Consider the following 17,847-nt stretch of genomic DNA (forward strand, 5'->3'; position numbering starts at 1 on the left):
GTTTTTCCCATCCCCAGACAGATATTGCTACTGTTAATCCCATCCCCTCTCTCCCCCATAGTTTCCCAGTACTGTCAGTCATTTTCTTATATTATTACATTGGATGTTCAAGGTCCATTATATGAGTGAGAACATGTGATACTCAGATCTTTGTTTCTGTGAGAGGTCACTCAGTATTATAGACTCTAGTTCCATCCAGGTTGCTGCGAAATTCATGATTTTGTTCTTTTTTATGGCTGCGTAGTATTCCATCGTCATCAGGGAGATGCAAATCAAAACCACACTGAGATACCACCTAACTCCAGTCAGAATGGCAATTATCAACAACTCAAAAAATAACAGCTGCTGGAGAGGGTTTGGTGAAAAGGGAACACTTCTACACTGTTGGTGGGAGTGTAAACTAGTGCAACCTTTGTGGAAAGCAGTGTGGCGATGCCTAAAAGCTCGAAAAATTGACCTTCCATATGACCCCGCAATCCCCCTACTGGGAATATACCCTGAAGAACACAAATCACTCTATAAAAAAGATAGAGTATGTTTATCGCAGCATTGTTCACAATAGCAAGAACCTGGAAACAACCATGCTGCCCATCAAAAGAGGACTGGATTAAAAAAATGTGGTACACAGACACTATCTTATGTCCCTAGAAAGCTCCATTTGACAAAACAGACATTTCCCCTGTCCTCTTGTCAGGTGAGTTGTGAATGCCTGTATGTAAGTTCAGTAGAGTAATGGTTATCATGAAAGTGCATGAAGGATCTTGTACAATGCTGGTACTTGAACTGGTCAGGTGTTAGTACTCTTCCCTAACTTGCTTTTCCATTTCCTCTCATCGTCTCTACTCTATAAACATCAGTGTTTCTGACCTCATCTTGCCAAACTCCATTAACAAAAGGTTGTGAGGTATGAAAAGAAAAAAAAGATCATTTATGAGATGATAAATAGCACATTTATGGCTCCCTCATGGCATCTCTGTTGTCTAGATCATGAAGCTTGAAGTAATCCTATTCCAATCCTTCAAAATAGTAATATTAAGTTTGTCCTTTTAAAATACTACTCTGATAGAAGCAGATTGTTTGAATTCAAAAATACAATGAAAGGGTAACATGGCTTTAGGGAATTCAAATTAGCATAAATCGTTTAACTTTTCAATTTCCATCATTCAACTTTTATCTAATTTCTGTTATTATTCTAACATGTTTTCTTCCAGGTATTTAAATTTTACAGCTTTTTCCTTTATCCTTTTTACAATTTGAAGTAATTTTTAAATCTATTCATTTTTTTTATAACTGTAATCTGAAAGCCTGGTCACAGTGTGGAAACAGGACAGTGTTCACACCTTCAGCTGTTCCTTTGGTTAATCATCCCTGCCCTCATCCTACCTACTTCTAGAAGTTATCCCATTCATTCTCTGGTGCTATAACTATAAATCTGATATAGGATGCCTAAGATATTCTTGGGTTTATAGTTCATGGCACTTCTAAACACCTGAAATTGTGTCATGCACCACCCAGTATCTTTTGGAAAGGCTGTGTGTTCTAGTGTTTAGGGTTTGAATATGTGACTACTGAATTTTGAGCAGGAGGAAAACTTACATGAATTATTCTATTTAGGAGAGATCACTTCTACAAAACCCTTGGTCTATCAAAAGGATCTTAGAAATGCAAAACTTCTGATAACCATTCACGAAGAAGACATGGCAAAAGTCTAGTGTCAGGTTTATGGCACTGTTTGTATATTAGCTTTCCTCTAGTTTAGGAGTTGGCACATATTTTCCATGAATAGTAATTGTTCAAGGCTTTGTGGTCCATGAAATCTCTGTCCAAACTACTCAGATATGCTGTTGTGGCATAATATCTGCCACAAACAATAAGTAAACAAAAGGAAGTGGCTACATTCCAATAAAACCTTATTTATATCGTGTTTATATGTCGCAAAGTATAGTTCTTCTTTTCATTTTTTTAGCCATATGAATATGTGAAAAATCATTATCAGCCTGTGGGCTCTACAAAAATAGGCAGCAGAATGGATTAGGTCCACCAGCTTGTTTGCCTGTCTCTGCTCTAGTTGATCTGATTCTAGTTGATTTACCTTCCACTTGGTAAATGAGTATCTTAAGTATTCTTCCCCATAAGGAAGTTGAAGTTGACTATAGCTGAGATGGCCCCTATTAAGTCAGTTTTTCAATGATTCCCATAGTAAAGTTAATGTTTATATTGAAGAGCCTGGACCCACATGATTGCCAAATCCTTAGAAAAAGTAAATGACTGCTTTAGATTGAGTTCTGGTCACCCTAAGAAATTAATCAAGAAACAGAGAAAGGGACATTGGGCTTTTGCATCCTTTACTTGTTTACAATAATGGAAATTAGAATATTTTCAGATGATCTTACTTCCTGCGGTTGCCACCACACCCAATGTCTTGCAGATCTTTCCTCTCTGATATTGATTCCTTCTTAATAGAAGTGTTCTAAGGAAAGTAGTCATACAAACTGACCACTCACATTCTTCCTTTGGCTGCATTTTGATGGAAATTCTGGATTCTATGTTTGTAACACTCATTTCCCTGACTTCATCTAATCTTCCCCCAAAACTGGGAAGCCAATGTTCTTCATTGGCCCAGGTGAAATCAATTAATTTTCTAGGCTCATGTCTTGTTGCCTTATCAGCAGAAGTATCTTTGGCTAATGCTTAGCTAAACCAGATGAACAGTGACCATTTTGTTTTAGAACCAATAATTTCCAATAGGTAGGTGTTTCTGAATTACTAAGATTCATATCATAGAACCTGGCTGCAAGGATTTCCAATAGGAAAAATCTCAATCATTTTACTTTTGTGTATGTTTTATCTTATGTTCTTATATATTATTGTAGATACACAGAAAACATACAGAATATAGTTATTGCTTCTGTATCCATAACTGGTCTTAGGAAATGAATTGTTACAAATATCATTTAAGCTTCTTGTGTACACCTATTCTATTTCCTTCTTTTTTTCATAGAGATAGCACCTGTTCTGTATTCAAAATTGATTAAATTAATTAAATTAAGAATAAAATCTAGTAGCACATGGGGAAACATCAAAGTTCATGCCTTCTTAAGGAGTCCCAACATAGATTATATTTATTCCTACACATGTTTCTGTTTTTACTGTATGTTTTACTAAATAATATATAACATATTTTTGCATTTTTTAACCTTTGTATAAATGGAATCAGATGGCATCATTTAAGGTGTTTCCAAGTTTACTATATTACTTAAGATGCTTGAATTTTGCAATATATTTTTTATAGTTTTAGGCAACATCCCCCTACCTTTTTAAAGAGAACAGCATTAGAAAAGGAATGGTGAAATTCCCTCTAAGTCTACACCAAGTTCAAAAAGAACACAGCTGATCTACTTGGCCAGAAAGACAGGAAACTGTTCCTTCCAATCTCTATTTGGTTTCCTTACAAGTTAGAAATAATTCATCTCAATGATAGTAGCAACTCTCTGACAGTGCATGGTGCTGACTTACCTACTGGTCACACTATGATGATTGTCACATTTTATTTATTCTGTGTATTTTATGGTAGGCCTAAATAGTAATTCTGTTGGTGGTTCTGACAGGACCTTATCCAGAATTTTGATGGCATTAGATAACTGCTTTCACATAGACTATGGGTCTACAGGTAGTTGTTGAAAAAATAATTACAAAATTACTTGAAGAACAAAATCTAGTAGCACATGGGGAAACATCAAGTATTCATGGCTGCTTTGGGGGTTGCCAACAAAGATCATGCTATAGACCCTGGGTATAGACCTTACCCATAGCAAAGATAAAGTGAAATGTGAACTTGAGTACTGGAGAATTTAGTCATTTTTTTCTCACAGAAACTAAAGTGTGGTAGACTCTGTAGAAGTGAGAGAGGGAGGCCTCAGGAAAAAAAATCATGATCTTGGACTTTCTCAGAACTGTGAGAAAATAAATTTCTGTTGTTTAAACCATCAGCTTATGGTACTTTGTTATAGCAGCCCTATCAAACGAATATAAGTATGCAATTTCAAATGAGCAATAAAATACATTATCCATGGTATTAAGGGAAAGATGACTGAAAATAAAGTTTGGATGATTTTTATGAATTCCTTTTATGTACTACTACTTGTCCTATGCATGCTTAACTATATTTCATACTTTAATAGATCATAAATATTTTGTGTTTGTTTTGTTTGTATGTACTGACACCTGCTATTTGCAGGTCATGTGTTTTTATAGAGAGAGACAGGTCACACAGACCTTTTTTTGTTTTTATCTAATGATGTAAAAGCCAGGATGACGTTGCTCTGGCCAAAACTTATAATTGTTCCCATAACAATCTCTATCTTTATTCATTTTAGTATGAGATTGTTTCAGCAGAATACATGGCCACCCGGCCAGAGAGCATATTTTGTCACTCTCCTTGGTGACTAAATAATAGTCATGTGATTAAGATCTCTAAATGAAATAGGAGCAAAAATAATGCATGGAGCTTTTGTAAAACATCTTTAAGGGGCAATTGGTTGTCTTCTACTTCATTTTCACCATTCTTGTGGACTGGAATCAAGGTGTGGCAGTAGTGAGCAAGTTTTACTCTGGGAATACAAATACACAGAAGACTACTGAACAATGAATTAAAAAAACCCTAAATATCTGGAAAATTTCATGGAACAAAGACATCACTTTTACCCTGAACTACCTACCTTATATATAACAGAAATAAACCTTTATGTTCTTTGACCCACTGTATTTCTGGCTTATTTCTTAGAGGAACTCAGCCTGGATCTAAGTATTATCACTCTTGCTGATTCAAATAATCAAATAGAAATGCAGTATGTTTGAATGATATGGAAAAAAATAAGGCCAATGTAATTTTAACCTCAACACTCTATCCTCCTTACAATAATAATATCATACCATATATAATTCTTATCTCTAACATTGCACCCATTCTGAATGGGAAGAAAAATAATTCCGTTCACTATTATTTATTTGAAAAAATAATTGTGTGACAAAATATTTACTACACTTGTCCTCAATCTACATAAATAGAAACAGTTTTCAGCTTTTTGTCTCATTTATATGATTGTAAGTTTTCACATAATGTACTTAAAATTCCCAATTTTGGATAATCTAGATAGCCATGTTGGATTAAAAATAAAGCACATATCTCTTGAACGGCTAGTTAATACACAGAAATACTTGTTAATTAAAAAAAATCAGGACAGTAGATTGTGCTATGATCTGTTTTTATCTAAATGATCCAATGCTGTGGCAAAGTTTGAAGTGAAAGCATGTTATTAATTCAGCTATTTTCTTCATATCAACATGCTTTTGAGTAATCTAGTAATGGATGAACGGTAAAAAAATAAGTAAATAAAAATAAATAAGCTACAAGTGACTTTAAATTCCAGGGAGAAATCAATGTCTGATTGACTGTCAGAGAAAGGGTAAGACTTTACCAGCTAAGGATTAGAAGCCCATTGCCCTTTGTGATGGAAATGATAGCGCCTGCACAAACCCCTTGAGATTATTTTAGATTGTGACTTTGGCAATCTGCTGATCTCGCAAGTTCTGTTCAGCTCAAGCTTCCCATGTCTCTGTGTCCTTGTCTTCTTCATAGTTGTGGAGTCTGCCTGGATGATGTGGTCTTAAGTAAGACAGTAGAACATAGAGTCTCATCTCTGGACTGATTTTCTGACTAATTATATATGTATATTATAAGGACTTATTCATAATCTATTGAATTTTAAGTAAGCTTTGGGAAGACACTTGATAAAGCTTACTACTGTTTTGATCATGCTCCTGAAACATACTGAGTTGAACTACTGATTAATTTTTGAGGAAATAAAACAAGATAATATTTACAATTCTATTATTGCTACACATTAATACTTCCTTACAAAATCGTATTACTCTGTTTTCATGTATGTTAAAAATAACCTCCAGTGATATAGATTTTACCTTTCCCCAGGCAACTTCAGAATTCAAATTACTAGGCATTCCTTCAACTGCTGATCTCTTTGTCAATTCCATATCTGTAGCTGCCAGCCATTCTGTCAAGGCATTCATTTCCTTTCGCATCTTACGGGACAATTTCAAGCATTTCTCCAACTGTTGCTTTCTTTCTGTTACCTGAAAAGAATGATAATAAAATGTAATTTAGTTTACTTTTTATTTATAGCCATTTACTTGGAACGTTCATATTTTTGTCATTTTAAAATAACCATTTTCTTATGTATTTTTAAATATTTTAGAAAAGATATACATATATATATATATAGTGAACAAAAACAGTCTAGGGAAGATGAGATTCTTTTTGTCCAAAAGATAATGTTTCATATGCTGTCATGGTTAAAAAAAAAAAAAACTATATGAATTTATTTAATATGCATATAAAATAATTTATGGCCAAAGTGTTTAATAAATAGAATGACATAAGTCAAAGTGAATATATAATTCACGTATCATAGAAAACTTACAGTCATTTGTCAAATAGATGGCAAGAAATTTTAAAATTCTGTATATACCAATGAAGTTTCCTCATGCTGATAAGAAATCAAAATGGAGCTATAATACTATTCCTCTCAAAAGGCAAAATGTTTATATAATAACTAGAATTATTAATTTTATCTTCATTGAATCTTTAAAGTATATTACTTTTGTATAAAAATGATACAAGAATAGGTCACTCCCTCCTTAAAGATAATTTTGCCATCCAATAGGGACAAAAATAAATGCAAAATCAAAATTTTATTCTCTTTTAAAAAGAAAATAATGACTTGATCCTGTGCTTCTGTTCTCAGTTATTAAAACCAAGACCCTCAACAGCAAATTCTCCATATTCTCACGCAGGGAATGAACAAAGTTGTATTTTCTCACCACCTATCCAGAGTTACCTATAGTTTGCTAAGTGTGTCAGTTGGTTTAATAAAATGCCCAGGATCTCATCCTAAGTGTAGTCAAATCATCAGCAAAATCCACACAAATTTTCACTTTTGAAAGGCAAGTTTCCTTGCCTCACATCTCTTTAGATTACTTCACTATGCTCCATGCAGTTCTTTGAACAATGGTCTCACTAAGTTTGTTTTGTATGTTGTATAAAAGAATAAATGAAGACCTGTAAACCACTAATTGCAAGTCTGAAAATACAACTGTTAAAATTTACATAAAGAATATAAACTCTTACATGTTTGTTTCTGTTTTGTTGGTTATGTGTTTTAAGTATGTGAAAAAAACGTTTTTCTTTGGTGGAGGCTGGAAATCTGAGCATGAGATGTAAATATTTCACTCTGCAGAGCCAGCATGACGGAATGTAAGCATGTTAGACTGCAATACCCAGTAGACTCTCAACTTGACTATGATTTGGGTCAGGACACCTAATTTTTCTCTGTTTAAACATTTATTAAGTGGAATTACTTTACCTAGCACACAGGGCTATTGTGAGTGTAAAATCAGACAACAGTTTGAGAAAGCTTGTCACATTATAACATCTCAATCTTTTCTTTTATTCTTGTTATTTCTCTTTAGGGTTTGTTCAAATAAAAAATTTTGCCTGAATATACACAGCAAAAGCTTTATTTACGTTTATTTTACTACTTTTCAGTCAAAGAAAACTTCAAAAAGATTTGTCTTTTGTCTCTAAGAGATCAGGAAAGTAGAAACGAGATTAATCTCAAACATAAGGGAATTGGTTAAAACAATAAAAGTGCACATTTGTGCATCATGGCCTAGGCATAATAGGACCACTGATTTATATATTTATATTTAATATTTATATGTACTTATTTGTGTGCACATATATATTTATAATGAAAATAAGAATTTAGATATAAGCATTAAAAATGCCAAATGTGAAAATATGTATAAAAAATTCAAAATGCTACAATCAAAATTAATATTCTCAAACCTTGATAAGAATTTCAAATACTAAACAAAATTCATTAGTTCCTTTAAGGGAGGTGCATGTAGATTTAGAAAATGTTTAAGTGCTGAGACTGCACATTCATTTTTTAGCAGTTTCCCTTTTTTTTCATTTTCATTTTCCCACAGTGAAAGTAAAAGCATCTGCCCTTTCGACTGTAAGAATGTTATTTGTGTGTGTTAGAAAAAAAGTACACCTTATGGTGTGTTCCTATGTATAGTTTTTTTTTTCTATGCACTATTGGTAGAACAAGGATTCTAGGTTCAAAGAAATTCTATCTTCCTAAAACTAATGCATTATAGATTTCTATTTATTTTATTTGTTCATTTCTAGCTAAACAAGTTTTGAAGAACAGTAGACACTGCCATCTTAAGGAAAATTGAGTTTTACAAGTTTTTTCTTTTGGTGGAGAAATAATATATTTAAAACATTGCCACCTGCAGTAAAATGTTTCAGTAGTCATTGTCTCATAAATATTTAAAAATGTATTTTGGGAATGATGTGAGTATTGCTATTTATTTATATTCCTATTAAAGTCAAAATATAGAGAAGGAAAAAAGGAAATATAAGTATTATTATATCAAGGGTTCTAGGTTTAATAGATCTCGATAAATTAATTAGATTTAGATATAAGAAACTTCTATTTTTATTCATTGACAAATTAAACTAAGTAGTTGCTATTTTAAAAAAATAGTAAAATTGTGCACTGTAATTCTTATGACCTGAATTCTATCTCCCTAAAATTTATCTGTTGACACTCTAACAACAACCAATATGATTGTATCTTGAGTCACCATATCTGGTCTTTAGAAAGTAATTAAGGTTAAATGAGATCATAAGAGTGGGACTATTATCTGATAGAATTGCTACCATATAAAAACAAAGAGATTTCTTTCTCTTCCTTTCTCCTTGCCTTCCTCCCCTCCTTCCTCTTTCTTTATCTCTCCCTCTCTCCACCATGTGAGAACAGAGTGAGAACATGACCTATGGCAAGCCAAGAAGAAAGCTCTCACCAGGAACTGAATAGGGCAGCAACTTGTCTTGGACTCCCAGAACTTTGAGAGAAATACATTTCTGTTGCTTAAGCCACCCAGTTTATTCTACTCTATTTTGTTCTGGTAGCCTGAGCTGACTACTACAAAAAGGTAACCCATATTTAATCCAGACAGGTACAATCTTGTACAATTTGAATATTATTAAAATAGAAGGGTTCTCATTTTATTAAAAAAAGAATAATGTAATGAAATAACTTTTTTGCTTTTGTCTTTGTTAAACAAGACTACTGTTATTGAAAATGTTATGGTCAAAGTGCAGACGATTTTCTCAGCCAAAGAATACATGACTTTTAACATTTTTCTAAGATGGTATTTATGCAAGATCTTTTACTCATTAACGTTCCTAAGTTAATACTTCAAAAAATAAATGTCTGTTCAATGTTTTGGTTGTATTATTTGATGATATTAAAGTTAAGTATGATTTTTAATACTCCTTTCATTTTGCTTTAATGATATTACTAAGTACTAAATGGTTAGAATAAACATAAACTCTAAAACATGTATTTTCAGGGATAAACAGGACTTTAAATCATTATTAGAGTCATTCAATTTTCAGTAACAATCGACTCAGAGTTCTAGTAGTCTGCTAATGGTCCTTTTATTGTTTTAAATTCTAGTTGATTTATTTTATGTTATTTTGCGTTAAATCTAATCTAGCAAAGGCAAATATTTTGTGTCAATCTTTATGATAAAGCAAAGGCTCAAGGAATAATTTATATTCTAAAAAGAAAACTAAGAAAATGCCCTTTTCCAAAATATATATGTTCTATTTATTTATTTATTTATTTATTTTCTTGATTTTTAAAAAGAATACTCATTAACAAATTATATGAGTGCAAAGTCACACAGGTCAAATTATAAATTGTTGCTTATGAAGAGATTAAATCTCAAGAACTGAATAAACTGTAGCACTAGAAATATTAGAATTTATTCAATCTCTAGCTGCTTAGAGATTAGAGATTATTCAATCTTCTGCAATTCATATTAGAATGGAAGAACTGGCATCTGTGAAAATTGATAAGTACTGAATGAGATATCAAGTACAGATACAATTTTTCTCTGTGGTTATCTCTAACACAATGAGAAACTTCTTTAGGAAAATATAAAGGTTATTTATTCCAAAGATAATTTGGTAGACAAAACAACCAGTTGAAATATATTTTATTTCAAGATTATCATCATGCTTTGCTATTAATTAAACATCAGTGTTCTTTATTTTTTTAACAAATTAGAAAGAGAATCTTTTGTCATAGGATAACAACAGATTCTTTTTCAAAACATGTCAAATAAAAGTAAGATGATATTTTAAAAATATAAAAGTAAAGACTATAAAATAATAAAAATATTTATTTCCAGATTTCCATTTGAATCTCAAATGTACTTTCTGTGATAAAGAATCTGCAATTAGGAGCTTTAAGTTACAACCTTCAATCTACTTTCAGGGTGAAATGTCAGAACCCTATGACTACTTCTCAAATATTGACATATAGACATTTATTTTTGTCTAAAATGAGGTGACAATTTTCTCAATGATGTTGTCTTATTCACTAAAGTTAGGAACTTGAGTTGCAAAAACATAACTTTTACCCACCATAGTATTCAGCTTTCAGGTTTCATTTTTTTTCTGTCAGAATGAAATTAAAATGCTGGAGGCCTATTTTAATTTTTTCTAAATTAGTTCTTAGGCTAAAATTTGACCCATTATTGATTTGTCCTTTTACTCCAAACAACGGAATGGTAAAACCTTCCCAAACTAACTCCTCATTTAAAGGTGCTCACTTAAAGCACTTAACATAAATTTGCATTTATTGTAAAACTTCCATAAATGCCAATAACAGGTCACTTTATTTGCATGTATTTGAGGAAATAAGCTCATTTTTTATTTACTAGTAAAATAAACTTATTCTCTCAGATACTGCATGATATATTAACCTATCACAACTTTTTAAAGAGATAAATAATTATTACAATGTTAATACTTTAAGTTTTAACTGAGCACCAAAAATCTTATAGAAAATTTAGAATAATATAAAATAACAGCAGAGTAAAGGCCATGCCATTCCTTGATGCTGACAATTTGTGTTCTTATGATTACTTTTTAAAATATCAAGTTGAAAAGGAGAAAGATATTTGTTTGTAGATAATATAATCTTATATAGAGAATATCCTAAAGGCATCACCGAAACATCTTTAGAAAAAGTAAATGAATTCAGTAAAGTTACAGGATAAAAAAGCAACATACAAAAATCAGTAGTGTTTCTGTACACTAACAAGGAACTATCCAAAGAAGAAATCAAGAAAATAATTCCATTTATAATAATATAAAAAATTAGGAATAAGTTTAACCCAGGAAGTTAAAAATCTGTACAATGAAAACTATTAAACATTGATTAAATAAATTAAATACAAACACATGGAAGGATATGCCATATTCATAGATTGGAAGAAATAATATTGTTAAAATGTCCATACTTCCCAAAGCTATTTATGGATTCAAAGCAATCCCTACCAAAGTTCTAAAGACATTTTTTAAAGAAAGAAAAAAATACTAAATTTCATTTGAAACCACAGAAACCCCTGCAAAGCCAAAGAAATCTTTATTTATTTATATTTTTTGAGTTGGGGAGTCTCACTTTGTTGCCCAGGCTGAATGCAGTTGCATGATCACATCTCACTTCAGTCTCGACATCCTGGCTTCAGGAAGTCCTTGCACTTCAGCCTTCCAAGCAGTTGGGACTACTGGCATGGCATGGACCACCACCCAGCGCGCTCTCTCTCTCTCTCTCTCTCTCTCTCCATATATATATATGGATATATATATATATATATGTCTTTTTTTTTTTTTAGAGAGTTCTCCCTATGATGCCTAAGCTGGTCTTGAACTCCTGGGCTCAAGTAATCCTCCCATCCTCCTATCTCCACCTCCCACATGCTGGGATTACAGGCATGAGTCACCACGGTCAGCCACCAAAGCAATCTTAATAAAAAATAACAAAGTTGGAGGTATTATACTACCTAATTTCCAAATATAATATAAAGTTACAGTAACTGAAAGAACATAACACTAGTGTAAAAACAGACACCCAGATCAATGAATCAGAATAGAGTCCAGAAGGAAATTGACACATTTATGATCAACTGATCTTTGACAAAGATGCCACGAAGACGCAATGAGGAAAGGGCAGTCTATACAATAAATTATGTTGGGAAATTTGATATCTATATATGTAGTTGAAAAAAATGGACTTTTATATTTCATCGTGTACAAAAATCAACTAAAATGGATTCAGGTATTAAATATGATACCTGAAGCTATGAAATGACTAGAAGAAAACATTGGGAAAAACCATCTTGATGTTGGTCTTGGTAAAGGTTTTTGGGCTATGACTCCAAAGCACAGGCAACAAGAACAAAAATAGGCTGGTGGGATTGCATCAAACCAAAAAACTTATGTTCAGCAGAGGAAACAATCAACAGAGTGAAGAGGCAACTTAATATCATAATTTTTAACCATCAAACCCCTCCATCTATATAGAATATTTCAGTTGAGAGAAGTGAGGCAACTATCTTATACATTCCACAGTTTTGGAAAGATTAGCTAGAGAGACATAACTGTCTGTAATTAACAGTGAGATGGTGATGGTCATGAGACTCTGATCAGGGTACCAATATAAAAATAATCACAGAACCATAGAACTTAATAAGCTATCCACGTTATCTTATTAACCAAATGTGGTGGATTACACAAGAGTTAGTCATATGAGGAAATAATTTCTGTGCAGTGTGCCAATTCCATTAAACCTAATGTGGTCTATGTGAAATGCGTTAGACCTAAATATTAATAGATACAGTAGTTTTATAATTCTTACCAATCTTCAAGCCATCCTAAGAAGATTTATACAAAAAAGCAGAGTTAGGACAAATAAATCATTTTAGAACTATCGGATGGTGGCTGGGCATGGTAGTTCATGACTATAATATTACCTAGCAATTTGGGAGGCCGAGGTGAGAGGATTGCCTGAGCTCACGGATTGGAGTCCAGCCTGGGCAACTTGGAGAGACTTCATCTCTACATAAATAAAAAAATTAGTCGGGCATGGTGGCGTATGCCTGTAGTCCCAGCTACTAGGAAGGCTGAGGCAGAAGGATCACCTGAGTCCAGAAGGTGGAGATTGAGGACTACAGAGTGAGACTCTGACTCAAAAAACAAACAAGCAAGCAAACAAACAAACAAAAGAACTATCTGATGGACCAATTAAAAACCTTCCTGAGCTTTATATACTTTCAATCTGTGTTGACAAGCAGGACCTCATTGAAAAATTGTCGTTTATTAATAAGAATTGCGCATAGGTGTGTGTGTGTGTGTGTGTGTGTGTGTGTGTGTGTGTGTGTGTGTGTGTGTGTGTACAGGGAGAAAGAGATTAAGAATTTCTTAGACTGGGTGTGGTGGGTCAAGCCTGTACCTCCAGCACTTTGGGAGGCCGAGGTGAGAGGATTGCCTGAGCCCATGGGTTCGAGATCCGCCCGGGGGACGTGGCGAGACCCCATCTCTACAATAAATCAAAAAGTAGCCGGACGTGGTAGCGCGCCTGTAGTTCCGCCTACTTGGAAGACTGAGGCGGAAGGATCGCGTAAGCCCAGAAGGTTGAGGTTATGGTGGCCGTCAGCACTCCAGCCTGGGCAACGGAGTGAGATTCCTACTCAAAAAAAAAACACATAATTTAATGCCTCTTGCTTTACAATTTAGGAAAATGGAGAATAGTGTTTGTAGTCTCAGCACATACCTCTGCTCCCAGCTCATTATAATGCAATTTCAAAGCTGTTACTCTTTCATCAAGTTCTTTGGGATTTTCCGTCTGTTTTTTCTGTACAATTTGACGTCCAGTCTTTATCACCATTTCCACTTCCGACTTCACTTCACTCAGACTTTTATACAAATTCTAAATGAAAACATAAAACAAAATGTAGTAATAAGCAATATTGTTAAATTAATTCATAATATTATTAACAAAAATATTAGATATCCCCTTAATTGCTATTCCATATTTTCAATTCTAGTGAAGTTGCATTTTGCAGCTGAGGTCAATATCTAACTTTTGCATCTTCTGTTGATTTACTGTTTTTATTTGTAATTATATACAGACATAACTAATTTGCAGCTATTCTTATTATATTAGGAGTGCATCATATATAGTTCAATTCATGAGTTTGAATCAATTAATTCATTCATTCATCAGGTTTCATGTACTCAATAGTATCTGAGCAACTGGGGAATCAGTGGTGGCCATGACACACATTTACTGTTGTTCTCGTGGTGCTTACATTTTAGTAGGAGAAAATATCTAAGCTTGCAAATCATAATTTAATATATATTATAACATATATAAAGAAGGGAAGTAATTTAACTATGTTAATTAGATTATGCAAATTTATTTTCAATGGTGTTAACAAAAAAAAAATTCAAACTGATATGAAAATATTACTTAAAACTCACACATACCTCACAACTATAAAACACACACATATTGTTTCACAGGAGTAAGTTTTTACAACAAAGCCCCATGAAGTAATTATCATAACTTTGGAAGACAGCCATGCTCATCACTATACCACCAATACCATTTAATGTCACAACTTTGTTTTGAAGTAATTATCCCAGAAATATTCGTGTATGTATGCATGTATATATCTGTGTTTAGGCATGCATGTACATATGTATATGTGTATACATGTATATAAAATAGTTTACCTTAAATATCGCTGCTTTAATTTGTTTAATGGTAAGTCAGAACAATAAAAAATTATTTTATTATTACCAAGAAATATACTTGCTAGTAGATAATTTTTTTTTAATTAGAACAAAAATTAGGTTAGTTTTCTCTTTTCAGTTTAAGATAATTGTCCCAAACAAGACATTTTATAAAGGCTTAGCAATTATCTGATTAGTAGATTAGATGCATAATCTATTTCTATCTTAATCCCCCTTTGATGATTGATGTTAATCTTCCTTTATTAATAATTGTGAGTTTTGTCTGAGTTTTCCAGGGATTTTTTTACTTCATTTTACTTTCATCTTAAAATATGTAAAAATATTCAGACATTTGGAAACACTGAAATAATTGCTATGTTGGAATCAACTGTGCAAGTTTTAGGATCAGAGATTCTTCCAAATGATTTACTCTCTAAACTTAAAAAAATCCCAATGACATATTGTTATGATGAAAGCTCATTCAATATACTGTTAGCTATTAATATCACTTCATTCAATAGGCAAATAAAATATTTATAACCAAGGAGGATAAATAATCTTTTTAATTGTGTTCATGTCAGTAAGACTTTTTTAGTAGATATAAATTTATTGAAAGCAACACAGTGATTATGTATATACCACATAGTATCCTAAATAATGACAAATTGAAAAGATGTAAATAAAAGATTTTCTTATGGAACAACTACTTGAATTGCTCTTGACATTTAAATCAGAAGCAGAAACAAATTGAACAAGTGCCTTGAGCAGTTTCCTTTGTACTGATGCGAAACACAGGCACAGTTGGGCCCAGGTGATGCGGTTTTCAGCTCATATTTACTGGTAGATAAGTTTTATGAGGTAACTTTAGTGACCTGTTTCTAGAAGAGAATGAACAACTTTCACTTTGCAAATATTAGCCATGAAGATAGTACACTTCAGGCATTTTTGCTTTCAATTCTTTTGCAAAATTTAAAATGAGACATTTTCTCATGTATTTCTACCCTTATTTCTCTAGTATCAGCTAATCACTGTATATTATTATACTCAAATTTTCTTTTGGGGGAGTGATTATATTTAAAATAATTGTACCACTAAAATTAAGCCTGAATTATAAATGAATGTTATTGAATAAAAATACTTTATTATTTTTCAAAACTAATGATAAACATTCAGTTTTAAATGTTTGTGACACAGAAATATATTTTTTCATCCATAAAAATATGAATTAAATTTATCTAAAGGAGTCTACATTTTCATTTATGTTGTGGAGTAGATGCTGAAATGATACCAAAAAGGCAATGTGCTAAGTAGACTCATTTCCTTTTTAATGTTAATAACACTTAGTGTTTTTATTTTATGTGAATTTCTATCCTGGTGGTCTATGGTATACAGAGAGTTATAATATACTCATATTACTCTAGTAGATTTTCTCATACCTCAGCTTAATGTTGTCAAAGGAATCATATGACTTGATGGATTTCCAGTAATACCTACATAGGACACTGTTCAATATTCCAAAGTCTAATAAAGATTTGTGCTACAGGCTAGTTATACCTTTCCATGCCTTTTTATTCTGTCTTTGTTGTCTGGTGGCATTTTAGTGTATACACAGCACTGATGTTTGATGGAAAGATATTAAGGTTTGGAGTAAGAGCACCTAAATTGGAATCTTGCTTTGTCCTTCACTAAGCTATTTGTTTTTAAATTATCTTAGGAATTCTGAAACAATGAGAATTAGAGATAACTTCTGTATATCACTTAGTTTATTTGGCACTCATTATTTCTGGAATAGATGTTATCATTGAAGCTACTGTTGTAGTCGCTGTTTTTAAAGGTTAATAGATTTTCTTTCTAGATTTTTATTTTAAAATGTATTCAAAGTACCACAAGAATTAAACAAAGGAGATGTCCTCTTATATTCTGCATAGTCCTTAGCAGAATTATAGATTTAAAATGACACTTATAGACTAAGCATTAAATGGCTACTATTTCAGTAAAATTTTTTCTCTCTCAGTACAATTGTACCAAATTGTGTTACTAACCTTAAAATTATGTAATATAATAATTATGGTTATCTGAAAACAATTTTCTATTATAAAATAGCATCAGTAAATATTTTTTAATAAGGAAAATCAAGGGGTAGCTACATATTTGCTACTAGAAATACGTACCACACAATGATTTAACTGTGACTGTACCACTTCCTGTTCAACACTCTTTGTTTCCAATGCAGGCAAGTGCATCTTCACTTCATCTAAAATCATCTTACTTTCTTGTAGACGCTGCTCAAAATTAGCTGGTTTCTGGAATAATCGAAACGTCATGGAGACATCTTGTAGTTTTTTCTGTAAGGACAATGTAAGAAGATACCAATTTAATTTTGCTTTCCAAGCAATAATCAGTCATATTTTCTAGAAGATTTTCCTTTATTTCTGAAGATATGTAGAAATAAATGTAAAACAATAGCTTTTCCATTCACTTAACACAAAGAATATACACATTTAGGAGAAGGATTCAGTAATCTTTCTTAATGTGAAACTAGATTAAAAGTAATTTATTAAGCTATTTTATCCTCAAAATGTAGCAAGCAAAAAAGCCCATATTGCTTATTTTATTGTAGTTTTAAATAATTCCCTAAACCCCAAATTTTCTAATAATAAAGTTGTCTAATAGACACTAGAATATGTTTCAATGCCCAAAAACACCCCCAAGTTCCTCAGTTTATGCAATAAAATATACCTGTGCAACATCAATTTGGGATAGGACCCTTTGTGCAGCCTCCTTCCCCTGGTTATGTTTCTTCATTTCTTCTAAACTGATTTCATGACTTGTCAAATCCGATTGGATTTTCTGTTGGGAGGACAGCATTGTTAGCATATTCTGCAAACTATTCTAAAGAACAATTAACTTGTCAATAAGATAGAATTCAGAAGTGCCCTAAACCACGACTACAATGTAGCCTTCTTTAAAATAACAACTAATATTTTTACTTATCATAAATTGTCAAAAGTGAAATGACATTTCTCTCCTATTGGGATTATTATGAAAAAGAAAAAAAACTACTTTTGAGTCAATGATAACAGCCATTTTGGATATCATTTTCA

At 32.3% G+C, this 17,847-nt stretch overlaps 1 protein-coding gene across 1 annotated transcript in view; it reads right to left on the bottom strand.

The window, feature by feature from the left end:
* LOC103258005 (dystrophin-like) overlaps positions 1-17,611 on the bottom strand; it is a gene marked incomplete at its 3' end in the record, with an annotated part of 161,124 nt that extends 143,513 nt beyond the window's left edge. The window contains exons 1-4 of the mRNA XM_008055710.1: positions 17,483-17,611; positions 16,915-17,088; positions 13,779-13,934; positions 5,980-6,150 (exon numbers count right to left, since the gene is read on the bottom strand). Coding sequence (XP_008053901.1) covers positions 5,980-6,150; positions 13,779-13,934; positions 16,915-17,088; positions 17,483-17,611 — 630 coding nt within the window. The remainder of the gene's footprint in view (positions 1-5,979; positions 6,151-13,778; positions 13,935-16,914; positions 17,089-17,482) is intronic.
* Between the last annotated feature and the right edge of the window lie 236 nt (positions 17,612-17,847).

The sequence above is a fragment of the Carlito syrichta genome, unplaced genomic scaffold (genome assembly GCF_000164805.1).
Source record: "Carlito syrichta isolate Samal-C Ts95f unplaced genomic scaffold, Tarsius_syrichta-2.0.1 Scaffold301932, whole genome shotgun sequence".
Taxonomy (NCBI): Eukaryota; Metazoa; Chordata; class Mammalia; order Primates; family Tarsiidae; genus Carlito; species Carlito syrichta.